Source organism: Cucurbita pepo, chromosome 12 (genome assembly GCF_057944985.1).
Source record: "Cucurbita pepo subsp. pepo isolate OVF chromosome 12, ASM5794498v1, whole genome shotgun sequence".
Classification (NCBI taxonomy): Eukaryota; Viridiplantae; Streptophyta; class Magnoliopsida; order Cucurbitales; family Cucurbitaceae; genus Cucurbita; species Cucurbita pepo.
This window is the reverse complement of record NC_141809.1, coordinates 2,626,548-2,646,664: the sequence shown is the minus strand read 5'-3', so window position 1 is coordinate 2,646,664 and position 20,117 is coordinate 2,626,548. Positions and strand designations below refer to the sequence as shown.

General features: G+C 36.7%; 2 protein-coding genes across 3 annotated transcripts; both read right to left on the bottom strand.

Moving 5' to 3' along the window:
• Positions 1-1,802: 1,802 nt before the first annotated feature.
• Positions 1,803-5,172, bottom strand: LOC111807454 (putative glycerol-3-phosphate acyltransferase 8). The gene is made up of 3 exons (XM_023693187.2): positions 4,766-5,172; positions 4,147-4,459; positions 1,803-2,957 (listed from the first exon to the last, which is right to left on the bottom strand). Exons 1-3 carry the CDS (start codon positions 5,092-5,094, stop codon positions 2,079-2,081), a joined length of 1,521 nt encoding a protein of 506 aa, XP_023548955.2. The 5' UTR covers positions 5,095-5,172; the 3' UTR covers positions 1,803-2,078.
• Positions 5,173-11,374: 6,202 nt separating this feature from the next.
• LOC111806757 (signal peptide peptidase-like 4) lies at positions 11,375-20,110 on the bottom strand. Of its 2 annotated transcripts, XM_023692197.2 has the most exons (14): positions 19,498-20,107; positions 18,810-18,968; positions 18,536-18,647; positions 17,994-18,113; positions 17,750-17,901; positions 17,465-17,647; positions 17,199-17,233; positions 15,998-16,160; positions 14,735-14,788; positions 13,433-13,525; positions 13,184-13,326; positions 12,045-12,115; positions 11,735-11,818; positions 11,375-11,639 (listed from the first exon to the last, which is right to left on the bottom strand). In XM_023692197.2, the coding sequence occupies exons 1-14, from the start codon at positions 19,633-19,635 to the stop codon at positions 11,527-11,529; spliced, it is 1,620 nt and encodes a 539-aa protein (XP_023547965.2). In that variant the 5' UTR covers positions 19,636-20,107; the 3' UTR covers positions 11,375-11,526. The 2 variants fall into 2 exon arrangements, 1 of the variants encoding a protein (XP_023547965.2); XR_015423168.1 differs by lacking the exon at positions 11,375-11,639 and having other exon boundaries at positions 11,756-11,818; positions 13,171-13,326; positions 19,498-20,110.
• Between the last annotated feature and the right edge of the window lie 7 nt (positions 20,111-20,117).

Here is a 20,117-nt window from a genome sequence, read left to right as displayed (position 1 = left end):
CTTCAATGGGTAGAGGACGATAACATTTTTAAGTATCTTTGTAGTATCCCTCTCAAATCTCTTAACCTTCACTTTCACTATGGCTGTTGCTAGCGTCCACCTCCGTTGTCGGTAGCCATCTACCACCAATGGCTATTTTGACATACCACCATCTGTCACAGCCATATGAGATTGGAGAGGGGAATGAGTGTCATCAAGGTCGCTGGGTCTCGAAGGGGGGTGGATTGTGAGATCCCATGTCGATTGGAGTGGAGAACGAAGCTTTCTTTATAAGGGTGGAGAAACCTATCTCGAGCAGATGCGTTTAAAAAACCTTGAGGCAGAACTCGAGAGGGAAAACTTAAAGAGGACAATATCTGCTAGCGATGGTCTTGAGTTGTTATAGCCTACCACTACTAACCACCAACGCTATCTCTATTGTCACCACTGACGACCACCGCCCATCGTGAAAGACTACTCCACCAATTATCGAGGTCGACCGATCATAGTGTTTTAAATATAAAAAAAAAAAAAAAAAAAAAATACATTTTGCTTTTTTTACATGCAATCCAAATGGATCGATCCTTGGTCTAGAAGTGTAGGGATGCGTATAAAAAGCCAAAATGAATAAATATAAATAAATTTGGGAGATCTTTATAAACAAAATGAAAACTTTAATTAACAATAATAACTCTTAATTCTATTCTAATTTCCCTTTTAACTTTAATAATTACATAATTAATTAGTTAGCAGACAAATCTTTAACAATTAATTAAGAATCCAAAAATTTGATTTATTAAATTAAATATTTATCTGTCTAGCTTTGTTACCCATATTAGGATCAATTTAATTTGGCTTTTCAGATTTATTTATTGCAATATTGATTATAGTGATATATTAAAATAAATTATATATTTGCCTTAAAAAGTCAAATAATTAAGTTCCCGCTTTAAAAGTCAACTAAAATATAGCTCAATTAATTAAAACATATGCGTTCGAAAAAAAGGTCAAATGATGTTAATAAATCCTTGTGGCCCAACTCTAGACATTCAAAGATTCTCTTATGAATCTTCTAGTTTGGGACGAAAGGAAACAAATTTTTTTTCTTTTGGAAAGGGAGGATTAAGAAAATCTTATAGATTGCAGCTTTCTTCCATTCTCCGAGATAAATATATTAAAAAAAAAGCTCAAATGTTAGGGTGAGAGATTGAAACCGTTGATATTGTCTTAAGTTGTGTCTTGTCGTTATATTGTAATTTTAGGTAAAATATTGAGAAACGAAACACGATGTCTAACATTAACTTTCAAGGTTAAGGCCCATGGTTCTACCTAGCCCATTATCAAGCCTATCTTTGTCTCTCAGGTAGACATCGTTGCTTTTGTCTTGCTGATGTCTCGGTTTGACTTCAATGCACGTATTATATAATGTGTTGGATGATGCATTGTCCTCTTCTAATGAGTACAGACGTGTACACCATGATATTTTGCATTCTCCTTTTCCTTTGCGACTTTTTCGGCAGTGTGGGTGTACGCTAGTCGAAGGCTAGGTCTAAGGGGTATGTATAAAATCCCACTTGAGGGCCCATGTGCGCATACGTGGGTCGTGTGTAGAGAAGTAACACATATCCAGTTGGCCCGAAATAGAAGTGAGCTAAGGTCATGATGAGAATAAAAAGATAGTTCCGAACATGATTGCAAAGTTTATAACATCGTTCATGAAATGTTTTAAACAATAAACACATAATTCTAAACAATAAACGTAAATGTTGTATATATTTCTATGATCTAAAGTAATGAAAAATACACACCCAAGAAGCATCATATAATTATGTAATTCTTGACCAACTTTTACTACAAAAACATATCACCTACAATACAATGAGTGTTTTCTTAACCAAAATCCGACGAGCATTAGTTGAATTGTCCATACTTCAAAGCCTAATTGACACACATCCAAATCAAAACTACAAAAACATATCACCTACAATACAATGAGTGTTTTCTTAACCAAAATCCGACGAGCATTAGTTGAATTGTCCATACTTCAAAGCCTAATTGACACACATCCAAATCAAACTGTAATTTGTTACACATATTTATTACTTCTTGGCATTGTACATAGACTCCACCTTCCCATCATTCCCTCCCAGCAACAGGTATTTGTCCTTCCTCGTTAGCGTCGTGCATTCAAACCCTAACACGCTCCCCAGCATCCTCTGCACATTATTCGCCACCTCGATCGCCGTCTTCCCTCCGCCCTTGCACGTCATCTCCACCGGCAACCGGTCAAGGAATGTCACCTCGTACACCGGCCTCGGGTTCATGAAGAAGAAATACGCGTCCCAGAACTTAACTCCCCTCACCGTTGTCCCATAGAACATATTCTGCTTGCAGTCCACTGCGACCGGGACAATTCTATCACTCATCTCTGCAAACAGGGCGCTGAACCGCAGGAGAAATGGCTCGCGACATGTCGTGCCCTCAGGGCAGACGACGAGGTCGCCATGTTGGAGAAGCTCGGTAATGCGGGCAGCATCAGCAGCACGGTCGCGGGTGAGGGCAATGGCAGGGATGGGGGAGAGCATACGGGAGAGGCGGGAGACGCTGTAGGTGACGCAGGAGACCTTGCGGCGAAGGGCAATGGCAATGACAATGGGGTCAAGGGCAGTGCGGTGGTTGCAGACGTAGAGGTTGCCTGGGGTGCCGGGGGATGGGGGAGGAGGAGGGTTGCCACGGATGCGGAGACGGATGCCGAGGAGCTCGTAGGTGAAGCGGACGATTCGCTCTGGGAGGGGGAGATTGAAGTAGACACGGATCAGGGAGAGGATAAAGCCGAAGGGGATCCATATGAAGGTGATGAGAGCATTCAGGGGGGTGGGGCGCTGGACGAGGCGCCCGTCATGGAAGATGATCTTGCTTTTCAGTTGATCTAATGGAACTGGCTTAGCTGATTTGCTACGGGGCACCATATACCCCTCCTGCAAATATCCAACATACAACAAAGTTTTAATCAGATAGGACATCTAAATCGGACCTATAATCTTCAACAAAAATTTATAACATCATTTTCATCAATTGAACTATGTTCATGGAGTTGTACATCAAAATTTATACATCGAAAAGAACTACCTAAAAAAAAAAAAAGAGGAATATTTGGTGTAAAGCTTATAGCTTCTTATACAAAATTGAGCGGAAATAATATATGAAATATATATTAAAAAAATATAATAAAGACTTGAGCCATGTGTTCATTCATCTAATTCATCCTTTTATAGAAAGGATACATTAATTTAAGTATTTAAGAATTTGAAGTTTTTTGAATTGGAGCCTTTAATTTGGACCACTCAATTTTGTTATAAAGTTGTGGGCAGGGGAGGTGGATATGAGATTACGGGATGGGTAGACTTTACACTGGTGGGTCCGTTAAGATTCAATGCGACGCCTACAAGTCCATGAGCATTTATGAAGGTGAATTGTATTCGTATTTTCTTTTTTTAAAAAATATTACATATATATGAAGCAAGGATTTAAACCTAAAGCTATGTTTAAGTGGGCTAATACTGTATATATATATATATAATGAAGTTTCCAAGTATCATAATTTGTTCAATCTTAACAAAGTTGGACCAAAAAAAAAAAAAAAAGAACAATTTGGTTAACTTTTAGCTGATGTTCTTATGGGGTTTTTCTGGGCATTATTTTGGTTTTTGTTTGATTTTTATAACACTAAAATCTAGGATTGAAAATCAATCATTAATTCAAAATTAAGGATAAGTGTATACTTAAATTTTTTGAAATAAAATTTTATTACTTTAACCTTAAATTGATGCTCTCAAGGCAACAATTCATAAAAATTATTTGTATATATATATATTTTGTAGGTTTACTATCTACATAGTGTACACAACAAAAAATAGATTTGAATAAAAACTCCTTATTGTTGTTTTTAAGAAACATTCTATTTGTTATCCATATTTTTTAAGTGATAAATTCATTTTACTAATAACAAATATAAGACTTTAAAGTTGGAATACATACATGGTTATGTAGAACAAGTTAATTACTTATTCCAATAATAAACAAACCTATTACCTACGTGCATAGGGGCTAACAAACCCTAATATGGTTAGGCCTACAAAATTAAATGGAGGGTAATGATGAGCGTACCTTGCAAATGGACATGAAATCGTGATCGGACTCACGATCGCCAATGCCAAGATCCGGTGAAGTTTCACCGAACTCCTTCAAAATAGCCAATCTCTTCAATTTTCCGACCAGAACTCCAGGTTTCTTGACGAATCCGGTGGCCTTCTTGGTCTTAGGGTTGACCTCAATTTCTGTGCCTAAAACTTTGTCTCCGCCGAGAAAATCCTTAACAAATGGCTCCACCATAATCGTCGGATTCGCCGTCACCACAACTTTTCTCTTACATTTGTTGAACACATCAAAACTCTCCGCTCTCACGTCCGACGCGTAAAACCTCCACAAATTTTCCACTCAATTAGTCTATGAAATACACTCTTTCCAATAAGTCTAACGCATATTTTCAGTAACGTTCCAGTTTTTCATTACTAAGCGAAACATACAAGCATTTGTTCTATGATCTCTAGTTTTCTAACATTTTTAATATTATAAACAAAACTTTTGGACAAACCTCAACTTCAAACAAGAGTAGCCACTTAACTACTAACCTTTGGTTCCGTCAGTTTGGAGTTTAAAATGTAAAAATACATAATATAAGTGTTCAACAAATGAAAACAGAGTTAAGTTTCGATCTCGATCTTACCTAGGCAAGACAGCGCGGGAGGCGAGTTCGATATCTCGGACTTTGAGGCCAGCGTAGGAGATGAAGATGAGGATCTGAATTCCAATGGCTTCAGACACGAACAAGTAAGCGATTATTATAATCGGAAGCGAAAGCAACAGAATGAGTCCACGAAGAAGGCTCCCGGCTTCAATCGCCACCAGCATGAAGTACGGGAAAGAACTACTCGAAATCAGTAGCGTTCCGTCGAGATCGGCGGCGATCGACTCGTACTCCATGCCGGAGCAAGTTGCAATCGACCGAAACTTAGAGGCTTTCTTATGAGCAGCAGCGGCGGCGGCGGCGGCCATTGCGGTTTTCAATGGAGATTGGCCGGCGACCACCGAGATGGGAGCGAATTTAGAAATGGGGTTTTGTCTTGGGAAGAAATGGACGGTTGGGTTTTGAAGGAAAGGAAATTATTGCAAGTTTTTCTTTAATTATTTAACTATTTAATTATTTAATTATTTAATTATTATTATTATTATTTCTTAAATTTTGGTGAAGGACAGTTGGGGTTGTTGGAGGCAGTGTTGCCTAATTGAATACATTTATTTATTTATTTATTTTTATTTATTTTTATTTATTTTAATATTATAATTTGATTGTGACCCATGAGTCCATGCCCCAATTAAATTTTTGACTTAATATTTCAAACAATTTAGACTATTAACTTCAAACCGTAAATATCGGGTTGAGTTAAATTTTTTTAAAATTAAAAATTATGTTCGGTTTGTGGGTTAGAGCATTTTTTTTCTTGAGTCAACCCGACTAACCCGTAAAATGAGTTCACAACAACCCTCCTCTACTTGTAACGTGATGAGTTGTGACCCGTAAATATTATATACTTTTATGAGACTTTAGGTATTAATTTGACATGTATAAAAAACTCGACCCCTCAACCCAACTTGAAAACATAGGGTTAGGTTGAGTTGGGTCGTGAATCTTATTTGATTCATTCGGGTAGTCATCCCGACCGACACAAAATAAAAAAAAAATTAATTCAACCCAACTCAATCAGTGCATACCCCTGATTTTAGGCTAACTAATAAGTTCTGCTATCAAACTTTTAAAACGATAGTTTAATAGCTGATACACATGGCTAAGACTACTAAAAGAATTTCTCGTGATCGGTTTAATCGGTATTTCTTTTATGATTCAAAAGTATTATGTGAAATCTTCGTTTTTTTCCTCTTTCTCTATCCCTATCCCGCATGTACCGTGTTTGAATAAATAGAGAACCTTTTCTTCTTATCTATATGAATCGATATTATTACATTCCTATTCCTTCTCGATATCTCCGATGAAAAATTCCGAATTGGATCCAAAATTGACGGGTTGGTGTGAGCTTTTCCATGCGGTGATGCATTCTTCCAATAGGAATCAATTTCGATAAATAACGCTAAAATTTTTAATTAATGATCAAATTTAATAACCATTAATATCTCAATAACGTCACATCAATGAACTTTAATATATATATATATATAATATGTCATCCATTTAAGTTTAATTACAAATTTATTCTTCAAAAATTTGTATTTATTTAGTGTTTGAATTTTGTATTTATAATAAATTAATTTCAAAACATTTAATTTTGTATTTATAAGCGTTCAAGCTGCAACAAATAAATTTTTAAATTTTAAATTTTATGTTTAATATGTTGTTGACATATTTGATAAAATAAATATTTATAGATTTTTTATATAATATATTAAAATTTTAGAGTTTTATTAGATATAAAATTTAAATTTATATACGACGATGAATCAATTATTAAAATTTTAAAATATATTAATGATTTATTGAACATAAAATAAAACGTTTAAGATAAATAAATCTCATTAAACTCGGGTTGAAAAAGCTTTTGACAAAGAGAACCACTCACGCACGCACGCACCATGCGCACTTACCACGCGCCAGGCGAAGCTGCAATTGCGAGTCGGTTCACAGGTACACGGGTCACAAGCGCAGGTCGGGTTTCAATTCGGGACGACGTTTTGGTTCGCAGGGATCGATGAGTTGAGTTGAAAGTTCTGTTTATGATGTCCGGAAGTAAGATGCATAGAAATAAAAGGTTTGAAGAAAAAAAAATTAAATATCAATAACTGTATTTGGTTTCGGCCCAAGGATTTTAAAACCTATTTGTCCACGCCCTTATAAAAATGTTTAATCCCTTCTGATCAACCTGAGGTTCACATTAACTGTCCTATAAATTTAACTTATTAATATTCACACATAATCAGTAATAATTCAGCAAAATTAAGCATCATACGTGTTATTGAGCTTAACTTAGATGAAAACGAGTTTATTTGGGTTGAATTTAAGCATTTTTGTAATATTCGTGCAAAGTGAGCGTATTATCATGATATTAGATGAAAATCGGTGGAAAGACAGGAAACGTGACCATGAAACTAGACATGAACAAGACATATAACAGAGTAGATCGGAAGTATATCTACAGAGTTATGATCAAAATAGGGTTCGAGAAGTTCGATGATGATTGTGTGGAGGTCGTAAGCTTCTTTGTTTAACTCAATGGAGCGTCAACAAATGAACTCGAGCCACATCGAGGTTCTAGATAGGAAGATCCTTTTTTTTCCTTTATCTTTTGTATTATTTGTTCTCGTAGCTCGGTAGAGAGACGTGCTTAAGTCATTTTAAGAAGTTACAGATAACAAAATATTGTCCTAATTGCTCGTAATTTCTATGTTGATGTGATTATGTTCATTTTTAACGATTATTTACTTATTTTTCGAAATTTCAAATCATAGAATGAAGACAAAAATACGAACACGTGAATAAATTAAAATAATATTTTATCTCGAGAATCAGTAATTTTTGCACAAAAATCATAACTTCATATATATATATATATATAATTTTTTATTTTTACAATTTAAAATCTGATGGAGACCATTTTAAACCATATATTATTACACGTTAAAATCTTAGTTAAAAAAAAAAAAGAGATGACTCGCCACAATCGCACTTTAATGGCAGCGGACTTGCGATTGTGCGACATATCACGGTCATGCTCGTCCAAGGCGTGTTGCCCATGGCCGCATGCCCATGACAAGTCCAACCCTTTATGTCTTTTCATATTCTAGTGTTTTACTTGTGTATTTGTAAGAAGTATGACGTTTCAGAAATATCATATCTAGGCCTGTCAGACATGAAATGACTCAGAATGTACTATAACAGATATGACTAGTTGTCAACTTCTCCCTACCCAAGGTTATATACGGTAAGTCGTTGTTATTTCTCTCTTGCTTGCTTATATAACGTCTCTTTCAAAAATCTCTCTCAGCCCTCGCTTTCTAAAACCTTCTCTTAAAACTGAGGCCAGAGGCTCGAGCATACGTCGCTTGGCCGTAGGCGACGGAAGAACGAATTGACTTAGCTCACTTGTCGTTGGAAAGTGAGTGCCGCACAATCGCGAGTCCGCTGCCATTAAAAGTGCGATTGTGACACGACACTCACTTCCCAGCAATAAGTGAGTTAAGCGTATTCATTCTTGCGTTGCCTACGGCCAAGCGACGTATACTCAAGCCTCGGGCTCCAGTTCAAGAAGAAGGTTTTAGAAAACGTTCAAAAGAGAGCAAAAGGGAAATTTGTGTTATATGAAAATGTAAGCAAAAGGGAAGGACAACAACTTACTACATATAACTATCGGTAGGGAGAAGCTGACAGAGAATTTTATTAAATTCAATAAAAAAAATTAAAAGAATAAATAAAATTTTCATAAGGACCAAAACATAAAATTTTAAAATAATATTTAAACTAAATATATATATATATATATAATATGGTTGGAAGTTGGGGGTTGGTTAATGCAATTCACAAGAAATTGATTTAAAGTAGGTGATAATATGGGTCTCCCACTTTTATTTTGGTGACCCACCAACTTTACTTTATTTACAATTGGGCCCACAATATGACTTTTGTATAATTTGCAAAGAAACCCCCCAATTTCATTCAGCCTTCCAATTTTAGCCATAAACAAATTCATTTTCTTTAATCAATTTCTTGATTTAGTTTGGGTTGCTATCAATTTCCACATTAATGTTGTTTGATATGGTTGAAATTTTTCATTAATAAAAAAAAAATATATTGTTTATTGGGTCGGGTTGAGCCGACACGACACGTACAAAAAAGAAAGTAAATTTAAGAAATTTGGTGGCAGAGACGTAAACATCACCTAGTTAATGACGGTTTATACTCGAAAAGTACCGTATCATTGTAATTTGTGATATCCTATATTGGTCGGGGAGGAGAACGAAATACCCTTTAAAAGGGTGTGGAAACCTCTCCTTCTGTTAGAGGTGAGTCTGTATAACGACTCAGATCCACCGCGCTAACAGATATTGTCCTCTTTGGGCTTTCCCTTTCGGGCTTCTCCTAAAGGCTTTAAAACACCTCTCATAAGGAGAGGTTTCCACACCCTTTTAAAGGGTATTTCGTTCTCCTCTCCAACCAATGTGGGAGGACATCACTGGGCCGTTACAAATGGTATCAGAGCCAGACACCGAGTGATGTTCCAGCGAGAAGGTTGTTGGTTGTTCCCTGAAGGGGAGTAGACACGAGGCGGTGTGCCAGTAAGGACGCTGGGCCCTAAAGGGGGTGAATTTGTGATATCCCACATTGGTTGGGGAGGAGAACTAAACACCCTTTATAAGGGTGTGGAAACATTTCCGCAGCAGACGTGTTTTAAAGCTCAAAGAGGACAATATCTGGTAGCGGTGAATCTGGGTCGTTACATAATTAGTACAACCAAGGTCCGCTAGTAGCAGAACTTTAAATTTGACTCTGGCCTAACACGTAGCATTCCAACATCCACTTAATCATCAATGACTATTATAACAGTGAAATCTATTCGCTTACTTGTTCGTTAATTGCATGATTTTTTTTTTTAATTTTCATGTAATATTAACAAAAAAAATTGAAAATCTAATCGTTTACTTGTTCGACAATTCATTGTAAGCTTTTTTTTTATGTGATATTAACAATGAGAAAATGTTCTAATAAGTCCCTAAACTTTAAAAATGGTCTAATTTACTTCCAATTTCGAGGTAGAGTTGACTTTAATATTCAATTTTAATTATAATTTCCTCAACATTAAAAATTAATAAAGTATTTGTATTTGAAGTAAATGCATTTATTAGGGAAGTGGAGAATTAATATTTTGTGAACATTAAAAATAAATAATAATAAGTATTGTTGTTCAATTATTGGTCTAAATTATGGTTGAAATCACATGGATTGGGACTTTGTGTGGGTCAAATAATGAACCATCCTCAAATGTATTATGGGTCAAATAATGAACCATCCTCAAATGTATTATGCTTTCCCCACCTCACTCAATTTTTAATTACTTTTTATATATATATATATATATAAATAAGCCGATGTCTCAAAATATGTGACACCCGAGTAAAGGAAGAGTATATAAAGGAATCGAGACCACATCCGAACGAAAGCAATCCTAAGGATATAAATAGATCAATTGGGTCGGATTTTGAATTCTGATTTGAATCCTGGACATGGGTCGTAATAGAATAAGATGTTTTAAAATCTAAGAATTACACTGTTATGGTACAATTTGGTCGTTTTCCATGGAAAAGAACCTACACAAAACCCTAATCGATCGAGTATTAATGTCTCTCATATGTTCAAATCTACTCATTTAAATCTTTTTAAAATAAAGGGCTAAGATTTTAGAGACATCGTCAGCTTTTCTTTGTTAAGCGATTTGAACACGTGATCTCCGATTTTATGTTACTTAGAGACCGGAGGCCTTAGTTAACGGAAGCCTCCAACGAGTAAGATATATAGTTACAAAATTTCTATATAACTAAAAGAGTAGTTGATTCAATTGTGAAAGGAAGGTTAAATGGTAAGTTTAGTTCATAAACGTTAAGGTTTGTGTTTATCAATCCTTAATTGATCTCTCTACTTGTAAACGTGTTTAATAAGTCTCCAAATTTTCAATTTTATAACAATTAATCCATAAGTTTTGAACAATGTCCAACACGTCTTGAAACCTTTTTCATATTTTCTTCAAATTCACGAATCTACTCAACATAAGATAATTAAAAAGTTTAAAAACTTATTAGACACTTTTAGAGTTCAATAATAAACACGATCCTCAAAGTTCATAAACTAAACTTATAATCTAACAAACAAATCAAAAAAAATTATAACTTCATATATTTCAAATCAATAGGTGGGTTAACTAACGAAAGAAAGATGAAACCAAATACATTCTTCAAAGGGAGCGTTTTGCCTTACCTACCTAGGATGCAAAATCATATCGGATGATGCAAGCTGGAGGGAGTCTCTAGCTACAGAAACAGGAACCGAGGTTATGGCTCCGAGGATGATTAGCGCCAGGAAGTCGACATCATCTCGCCAAACTCTTCCGTCAGTGTCAGGCGATGTTCTTCCTGTCATCTCTACTAAATTGCTGTATGCGTGAAGTTTCCCTAAAATCTTAGATTCTCAGTAGAAACATGACATTATAACACAAGTAACAGAACTGCAGAGACAGCAGCTCAGAGACAAGAGTGGTTTCTGTGTCAAGCATATAGATAGTTCACAAAAACAGCTTTATAAATTACACATGGAAGTCATCTACAGCCTAAGAAAGGGTAAAAGAAAAGAGTTCTCTAAGTTCTTTGTGCTCCTAGTGATAATGGTATTATTACAACAGGTGTTGGTTATGATGCAAACTTACTGTTCTTTTAGTGTTGAGAGGAGGGTTGGAGTTGGATGTGTGGGCAAGGCCGTTCTGGTTCTCCTCTTGTCCATAGAATCTTAAGATCCCCTCTTTGCTTTCCCAGTGTCAAAAATGTGCCTGCAATGAAGTCAAGATTTTTCTTTTAAAAAGTGGCTCTACTTCTCAATTTGTTGGTAGGATGGCGGATTGGGTAAGAGAACTATGGCACTTACCAAGAGTGAAAGGAACAATGTAAAGCAACGCCGGTTGGCCATGTCCATCCATTAAATTCAGAGCTACATAAGTGATGAGTAGGCCTGAAATGCATAATGAACAAAGACAAGTTCGGATTATGAGTATCACGTTTTGAATGTTTAGTCCCTGATTTTGCTATGTTCCGAAGAACTGAACGAAGAACACGAACGGGCAACGAAAGAAAGATATACTATGAAAAAGGCCTTCAATTATTGAAGATAGGAGACAAAATGAAGTAATAACGAGTTTGGAGTTTGTCTTTTTACATAGGTTCTGTGTTTATCATACCTGTGCCGTAAGCAGTCATTGCCCAAACGAAGTAACCTGCTCGGAGTTTCTTCTTTGCAAGCCAATCATATCTGCACAAATTAGGCAATCCACCGTTTAGTTCCATGGACGATTGACTTATATCCGAACTAAAAGAACAGACATTGTCCATATGCAAATGGTACTCTTGCTAGGAATTATTAGAATGCGAATGGTAATCTTGGACGATGAGATGGACACAAAAGTTTGCAGAATAGTGAGATTAGGCAGAACCAGGAGGGAATTTCATGGTTTTTCTTAACCCAAATGGAAGGCCAGATAATCTTGATGTTTCAGCTTTTTCCATCTAAGACACTAAATCTGTTCTCTATTTTTTCTGAACTACGAAGAAATTTCTAAGAAAACGTTGTCAACGTGTACATTTTGAGAATGAATTGGGGAAGTGTGTAATTGCTAAGCCCACCGCTAGCAGATATTGTCCTCTTTGGACTTTCCCTTTCGGGCTTCCCCTCAAGGTTTTGGTTTCTACACCCTTATAAAGAATGATTCATTCTCTTCTCCAACCAATGTGGGATCTCACAATCCACCCCCCTTCGGGGTCCAGTATCCTCGCTGGCACTCATTTCTCTCTCCAATCGATGTGGGATCTCACAATTTGGTTGAGGAGGAGAACGAAACATTCTTTATAAGAGTGTGGAACCTCTCCCTAGCAAACGTGTTTTAAAAACCTTGAGGGGAAGCCCAAAAGGGAAAGCTCAAAGAGGACAATATCTACTGGTGGTGGGCTTTAACCGGTACAAATGGTATCAAAGTCATGGCACATCGCACCGGGTGATGTGCCAACGAGGACGCTGGGCCACGAAGGGGGGTGGATTGTGAGATCTCACATTGGTTGGGGAGGAGAACAAAACATTTTTTATAAGGGTGTGGAAACATCTGCCTAGCAAATGCGTTTTAAAAACTTTGAGGAGAAGCTCAAAAAGGAAAATCCAAAGAGGATAATATCGGCTAGAAGTGAGGTCGCCTGTGAGGTCGCCTGCCAGTTACATGAGTTGCCCAGTTGACCGTTTGACATAGACCCACTGAAGCCGAACTTACTTGAATCCTAAATGTAGGAACAGTATACTTAAAAAAAGAGTTGTTGTACTCGTAGTTTTCACCTTAGTGAAAATGCGACTAAAAGTCCTGGCAAGATAATATCACCAAACCCGATAATGCTGTACCCTCCCCAAGGATCAAACATCCGTGGAATCTTTAGCAGCATGGGTATACCATCTTCTCCAGTCTTATCACCGCGAGCAACCTGAAACTCCCAAAAAGATAAGACAAGGTCCTGAATTCTGATAGAAACAAACAACATTGTCTATATACAACAATGAAAAAGGGGATGCCTTTAACAAACAACTCACCACTATCATAACACTCTCGTGGAACCACCATTTCGAGACAAATACCCAAAAAATGTCATACAAAAAGGCACAGCTGAGGAGAACCGTCCCAACCTGATAACAGAAAACAAATTGAATAACTTAAAATTTGAGTTTTCAATCACAACTGTCCTACAATTTCCAGATCCAGTGTTCATTGCACTAATGTTTTCTTCTACAATTTCCGATTATCTACTCATATGCCAAGATCAGTTTGATGGAATTTTCCACAAAATTGTTCAATTTAGAAACTACGGTCTACTAACCTAAGCCCGGCAGGAAAAGATCAAAGAGGATAATATCTGCTAACGATGGGCTTGAGCCGTTACAAATGGTATCAGAGCCAGACACCGGATGATGTGCTAGGATGGAGGCTGAGCCTCGAAGGGGGTGGACATGAGGCGGTGTGCCAACAAGGATGCTGGGCCCAGAAGGGGGTGGACACCAGGCGCTGTGCCAGCAAGGACGCTGAGCTCCGAAGGGGGGTGGATTATAAGATCACAAATCGATTGGAGAGGAGAACGAAACATTCTTTATAAGGGTGTGGAAACCTCTCTCTAGTAGACGTATTTTAAAAACCTTAAGGGGAAGCCTGGCAGAAAAAATTCAAAGAAGACAATAACTGCTAATGGTGGGCTTGGGCCGTTGCATTAGTACATGCAACTATTGCATGAAAAAAAGGTCTCTCAAGTCAATAATATCACTTGTAGCTTTCTTTTTATTTTTCTATTAAAAGATAGAAATAGCTTTTCATTTTTATTAGTTCTGTTATCTATATTGTGAACATTTGCTATTATCTGCATTGATTATACGATACAACTACTTCACATAACCATTATCTATGCCTAGTGCCAGAACTTCACTGCATAGCCCTACCTAAAGCAAAGTGGAGGACAGGGCACCAACATTAGCAGCATATGCACTTGTATGATGCATGACATTGCATTTCCTTCTTTTATCTATTGGGTTCTACCGTATAACATTATAGATACGTGTCCTTTTTCACAATAGTTCATTGAAATATTCATTATCACATATGTTGTAATTTGCTCCACAACTATACTCCACAATATACCTTCACAAGTCCATACTAATTGATAGAACTGAAAATAGGAGACAACAAATTACCCGACTATAAGAGACAGTATATCATATCTTTCGTTATCAAATGTTATATATTTTTGTTAGAATTTGTTCAGTTTATTAAAATCGTGGTGTCTAATGGAGAAAACATGTGGAAGATAGCAAGAAAAAACCTGGAAATGTATGCAGCACAAAAGTTACCTTGAGATTAGGAACTCGAACAATCTGAAGGACTGTAACTATGAGTGCAATACCCTGATTTAAAGTGGAAACAGGAAGTCATTTCAACAAAGTTTTAATGAAATCACATCAAACAAATGAACTGACCTTATAATATGATATAAATCAAACTAATTGTAAACATGAACTGTAACATTAATGTGGATCCCGACAATTTTAGTAGCGAAATTAATAGATACTCCTAAAGGGAGTGGAAGCCCTAAGGCGCTGGACTTCGGCATGTATGAAATTACAGAATGCAAGCCCACTTACATGCACTTGCGCTAAGGTGTTCATCAAGCTGTTCTGTAAAACACTGCTCCAGTCAAGCAAACCAGCTAATACATAGACGTCAAATAAATTTTAAAACAATCTAACTTCTTCAACCTTAGGTGTATTGCCAGTAAGAACGTCCTAAGCAGGTGTAAGTAGGATTCTAACCCTCAGTAACATGTTCAAGTATAAATGCAGTAGATAAATAACAAGAAGAAGTGTACTTTTTGCTTCTGTCGGAATATTTCTCTCAAGTATTTTCTGAGACATGATTGATAATGTTATTCTGTTGTTTTATGAACTAATTTTTCTTATCCTCCCAGAAAAACAATATTCTCAAATTCCAAGTCAATCAAAATAGCTCCCACTATAAAAGAAAATCCACAACTTCTCCCATTTCAGAAGATATGCACTGTTAAACCAGGTTATATTTCAACTAAACATTTACTAAAGAATTAATAATTCAAAAGAGCAGGAAGGAATACAAAATATCCAGCCTAGTCATGCCAAGAAAGGTGTACAAATTTTATACATCAAGTTGTGAAGAACGAAAATCAGAACTCAATAAATACTAGAGTATTGAATATTACTCTGATATTAAAAATTAAAATAAAAAATATATTTGAAGAACAAAAGTAACGGCTAACATTTGAGGCTCAACTTGGGAACAGCTACCCGCCCCCTTCCCCAGAAGAGGGAGGGAGGGGAAAGATTGATTAGGATAAAAATCTATCGTGTGGCCCCCAATTAACCCAATAGAATTCTGTTTGTTCTAATAATAGAGAAAAAAGGTACTTCTATTTATTATAAATATCAATAACCCATCGTTTTCACTTACGAGAAAAACAAATTGGCTATTCCATTAGTTCATGAACTCGGACATGAATTCTAGATTGAAATAAAAGAAAAGTTTAGATCCAAATTAAGCAATGAAGCAAGTAAATTGGAAGAGTGGAAATGGTGATTTCTTACAAGGATATCTTGTCCTATCCAAGCAAAAGGCAGTTTGCGGTAACATGCCCAAAGAACAGCAAATGCTATGCAGAAAGGAGAAACTGCCAACGTCAAATGGGACACGGCTCCAAGGATGGGCAATTTGACATATGACTCAGCAGCATGTTCAAACCATCTGAAACTATAGTTCTTATGTCATCAGTTTCATCCCGCTAAAAAATTGGAAAAAAATATATTATTATGGAAAATTTCAAAATAATTCAAAATGCTATCCTCTCTTCCCCAATACCTATAGAAATAGAGTACCATGCTAGAAAATTTTAATATCTAATGAAATTAATTAACTATTAATCAGTTAAGAGAGTCGTTCGGTGCAAGGTGATAATATAGAAGCGGTGAATTTTTCTACCTACACAATATTGGGGTAGATATTGTTAGGAATCACGACTCTCCACAGTGGTATGATATTGTCCACTTTGAGCATAAGCTCTCATGGCTTTGTTTTGGGCTTCCCCAACCGGCCTCATCCCAATGGAGATAGTATTCGTAAACCCATGATCGATCTTCCACTAAATTAACCAATGTGGGAATCACTCCCAATAATCCTCACCAATCCTCAACAATCCTCCCCTCGAACAAAGTACACTATAAGCCTCAAGGACCTCCCCTTAATCGAGGCTCGACTCCTTTCTCTGGAGCCCTCGAACAAAGTACACCCTCACAATTCAAGTACACCCTCACAATTCTTTGTTCGATATTTGAGGATTCTATTGTCATAACTAAGTTTAGGGCATGGCTCTGATGCCATGTTAGGAATCACGACTCTCTACAATGGTATGATATTGTCCACTTTGAGCATAAGCTCTCATGGCTTTGCTTTGAGCTTCCCCAAAAGGCCTTATCCCAATGGAGATAGTACTCCTCACTTATAAACTCGTAATCGATCTTCCACTAAATTAACCAATGTGGGAATCACTCCAGGATATGAAGTTATAACTTTTCCAACTAATTTTATATAACTCAAAGATGTTGAGCCCAAATAGTAAGAACACATGAACAAGGGTGTGAGGAAGTAGGCAACAGATCCCCTGAATCATCTTATTGACAACTGTTTTGGAGAAATTTTTTAATTAAATTATATAATCTAGTATCATTTGTTTACACAAAAATTTAATAACATTTCCATGTAAAACCAAAGACAAGTAAGGGAAGATTGTACCATGATAGCAAAGCCACCAAGCAAGTTTGTAGTCCCTGTTAGCGAACAGAGATATTATGAGATAAAGTTTCATCACAGCACAAGCAATGATTAAATTTATCTAAATATTAGAATTTGACCTTACAGCTATTCATATTCTGAGATCTTAAAACAATTTCCTAGTGAATAAAATAAATTGATTCAATTTTGGACATCGCACTATCCACAAGATTTCATAGACAACTTTTTGCGGATATAACCCAACATAAAGAGAAGAATGGGCAAACCTCAGCACCGCCGATGCAAAACAAAACCACCAGAACCTCGAGAAACCATGAAGACATTAGTTTGTAGAGCATAACCAGGAAACACGAAGCAATCACGACAAAGAGAACTGCAGCTGTAGTGTTAATATCTATGTAACCACTGGAACCAGTGGCTTCCATCTGCAGCAATTCATCTGAACCATCCTGCAAATGGTGTGAAGTCCGTCAACCATTCAGAAAGTACTGAGTATCCCAAGGAGAAACTCATTTGAAACGATATATAGGTATGAAGAAGAGCTAAAGGACCTTCAGCAGCTTATCTTGCTCAATAGCCACTTCTCTTGCAGTCCATGCAGACCAATAAGAGGCCAATAAGACAGTACCAACAGCCATAAGCCATAAAAATACTTCTGCAACATCTACGACTGGTCGAAGTGGGGAATAAAGTTGCACAGATACTGAAGTAACAGTAAGTTCACACGAAAATTGATTAAAATGGAATAGAAGGGGAGGAAAGACATAAAGGAATTGATAGAAATTAAATACACACCTGACATATTTTCCTTCAAATCTTTCTCTAAGCTATCACCAGCATCTTGAGGGAGCATGACAGCAGGTATGCCTATGATTACATCAGTTTCATTCTTCTCACAGACCATCTTGAAAAGTTCTGAAGAAAAAAGGGAATTCTCTTTTTGAGAAACAGAAAAGAAATTTCATAGATTTTTTATAAGAATTTAAGAATTATATTTCAAAATTGGCAGTGTGTTGAGAGCCATTCTATCAGATTTATAAATAAAGAAAATAAGATCATCGACCTAACAGACTACGAAATAAGTTACCACAAAAGATCTTGCAGCAGAGGTCAGTAAAAATGTAGTTAAATAGTTTGTTCAGATCCTTTTTTTGATCAATGGTTAACAAAACAAGAGTGTTAAGGAAAATTCGTTAGGTTTCTCCTTTATTCGACTCTTTCACAAGCCTATTTGGTCCCGAGGTAAGGAATAACCAGTTACACCAAAGGATGCGGTCAATACAGCTAGAACCACACCTGTAACCCAAGTCAATTCACGAGGGTTTTTCTAAAAGTACCTTTACTGTTATTAATGATAAGGATGGCTGAAGCATTAGCATTTTCTGCAATATTTGCCTTATCTGTGAAACTACAATTTCCACGGCGTACCAAAATGACTTCTCCAGCCAGCTACAACCACACCAAACAGTTCAATTTCAAATCAATGGAACTTCAAAGAAAAAATATCTTTGTATACATTAATTCAAAAAACAACAGCCAATAAGATGCACGTCTCGAGTCGTTCTTCGTATGAAATATATCTAAATGAAAATAGAAACCCAAAAATCCTACCCTATTTTTGGGCGTACTGCAACAATCAGGAGGATCTGCCAGAGCAACTCTAGTATGGGTAGCATGCTTTTCCTTCGATTCCAACGTCGGGCCAAATCGAGCACCAACACCGACATATTCAGTGGCCTCTATACCATTGATCCAAGTAGGGACTTTCACCTTAACAGAAAATCAATGAACTACAGTATGAAATCATCATAAACTGAGTACAGTCCTCAAAATCATCACTGTTAGAACAGAAATGGATTCTTCCTCCAATCTCCATCCATGGAATCAAACTCTTTAGTTCTCAGAAGTCAGTACATACATATAACAAGATACAGCATAACAAGCAAGAATCATTTCATTTCGTTTATTGTCATCATGTCAGCAGCCAAATAGACAAGAACAAAAATGAATCATCAAGAACATTTGAGAGACAGAGAGGGAATAATTGAATGAAAAACCTCTATAAGCTAAGCCTAACACACGTTTCATTTCTTCAATTAAGCCCGTTTATTCTAAAGAGGTTTGCCCAATTTACTTCTGCTATTCAAATTCTAGCGCATACAGATAACTAAGCCAATACCCAAATTTCCCAATCGTAAAATCCATGAAATTCAAGTACCAACAACAAGAAATTCAAATTGAAACTTCGAATTAAGTAAAAATCAAGAATCAGCAAAAGAGAAGAGCCACAAATTCTAACCAGAACGAAATTATTCTCGCAACCAGGGCGCGTTGGTGCGACACTGTCCTGATGAACTATATCCCCAGCTGAAACCAGCCTCAGACTCAGCATCAAACCCAAAAGCACCGTAGTAATCACACCTCCCGGCGAATTCATCGCGGCCCAACAATCCGGGAGCCGATTCAAACTCCAAGATCCGAAGCAAGAAATAGGGTTTAAACAGAGTGAATTTCAAAATAAAGAGATAAAAAAAAAAAAAAAAAAGCTCCGGTTTACAGAAGAAGCTCACAGGAAGCTTCAAAAGAAGAGAGAGAAAGAAAAACGAGGAGAGAGAGAGAGAGAGAGAGATGACTTGAGTCTTCAATCTTCACTTTGATTTCCTATTGGGTCGTCGTCGTTACGGCCATGGAAGAAAAGGAAACAAAACGAATAGAAAACGGCGTCTACAAGACCCGTTGAATTCAACTGGTATCTTTCTTCTCGATCTCCTCAAGAAACAAAATGAATCCATAATCTTTCCATAGCCGTTGCTGTTCATCCGTATAACACACGCGCCGTTATGGCGTGGAGAGTTGCAGAGAAGCTGACTCCATTATTGTCCTTTTCCCAAGCTCACGACCTCCATTATTGTACCTTCA

What these genes read in the sequence shown, in the direction of transcription:
- LOC111806757 (XM_023692197.2), bottom strand. Translation starts at nt 19,635, where the DNA reads ATGAATTCGCCGGGAGGTGTGATTACTACGGTGCTTTTGGGTTTGATG. An exon ending in GCAGTACGCCCAAAAATAGG is followed by an intron (nt 18,648 to 18,809) that starts GTAGGATTTTTG and finishes GTGTGGTTGTAG; the next exon opens with CTGGCTGGAGAAGTCATTTT. An exon ending in ACGAGAGTGTTATGATAGTG is followed by an intron (nt 13,327 to 13,432) that starts GTGAGTTGTTTG and finishes TGGGAGTTTCAG; the next exon opens with GTTGCTCGCGGTGATAAGAC.
- LOC111807454 (XM_023693187.2), bottom strand. Translation starts at nt 5,094, where the DNA reads ATGGCCGCCGCCGCCGCCGCTGCTGCTCATAAGAAAGCCTCTAAGTTT. An exon ending in TCCCGCGCTGTCTTGCCTAG is followed by an intron (nt 4,460 to 4,765) that starts GTAAGATCGAGA and finishes AAATTTGTGGAG; the next exon opens with GTTTTACGCGTCGGACGTGA. An exon ending in ATTTCATGTCCATTTGCAAG is followed by an intron (nt 2,958 to 4,146) that starts GTACGCTCATCA and finishes GGATATTTGCAG; the next exon opens with GAGGGGTATATGGTGCCCCG.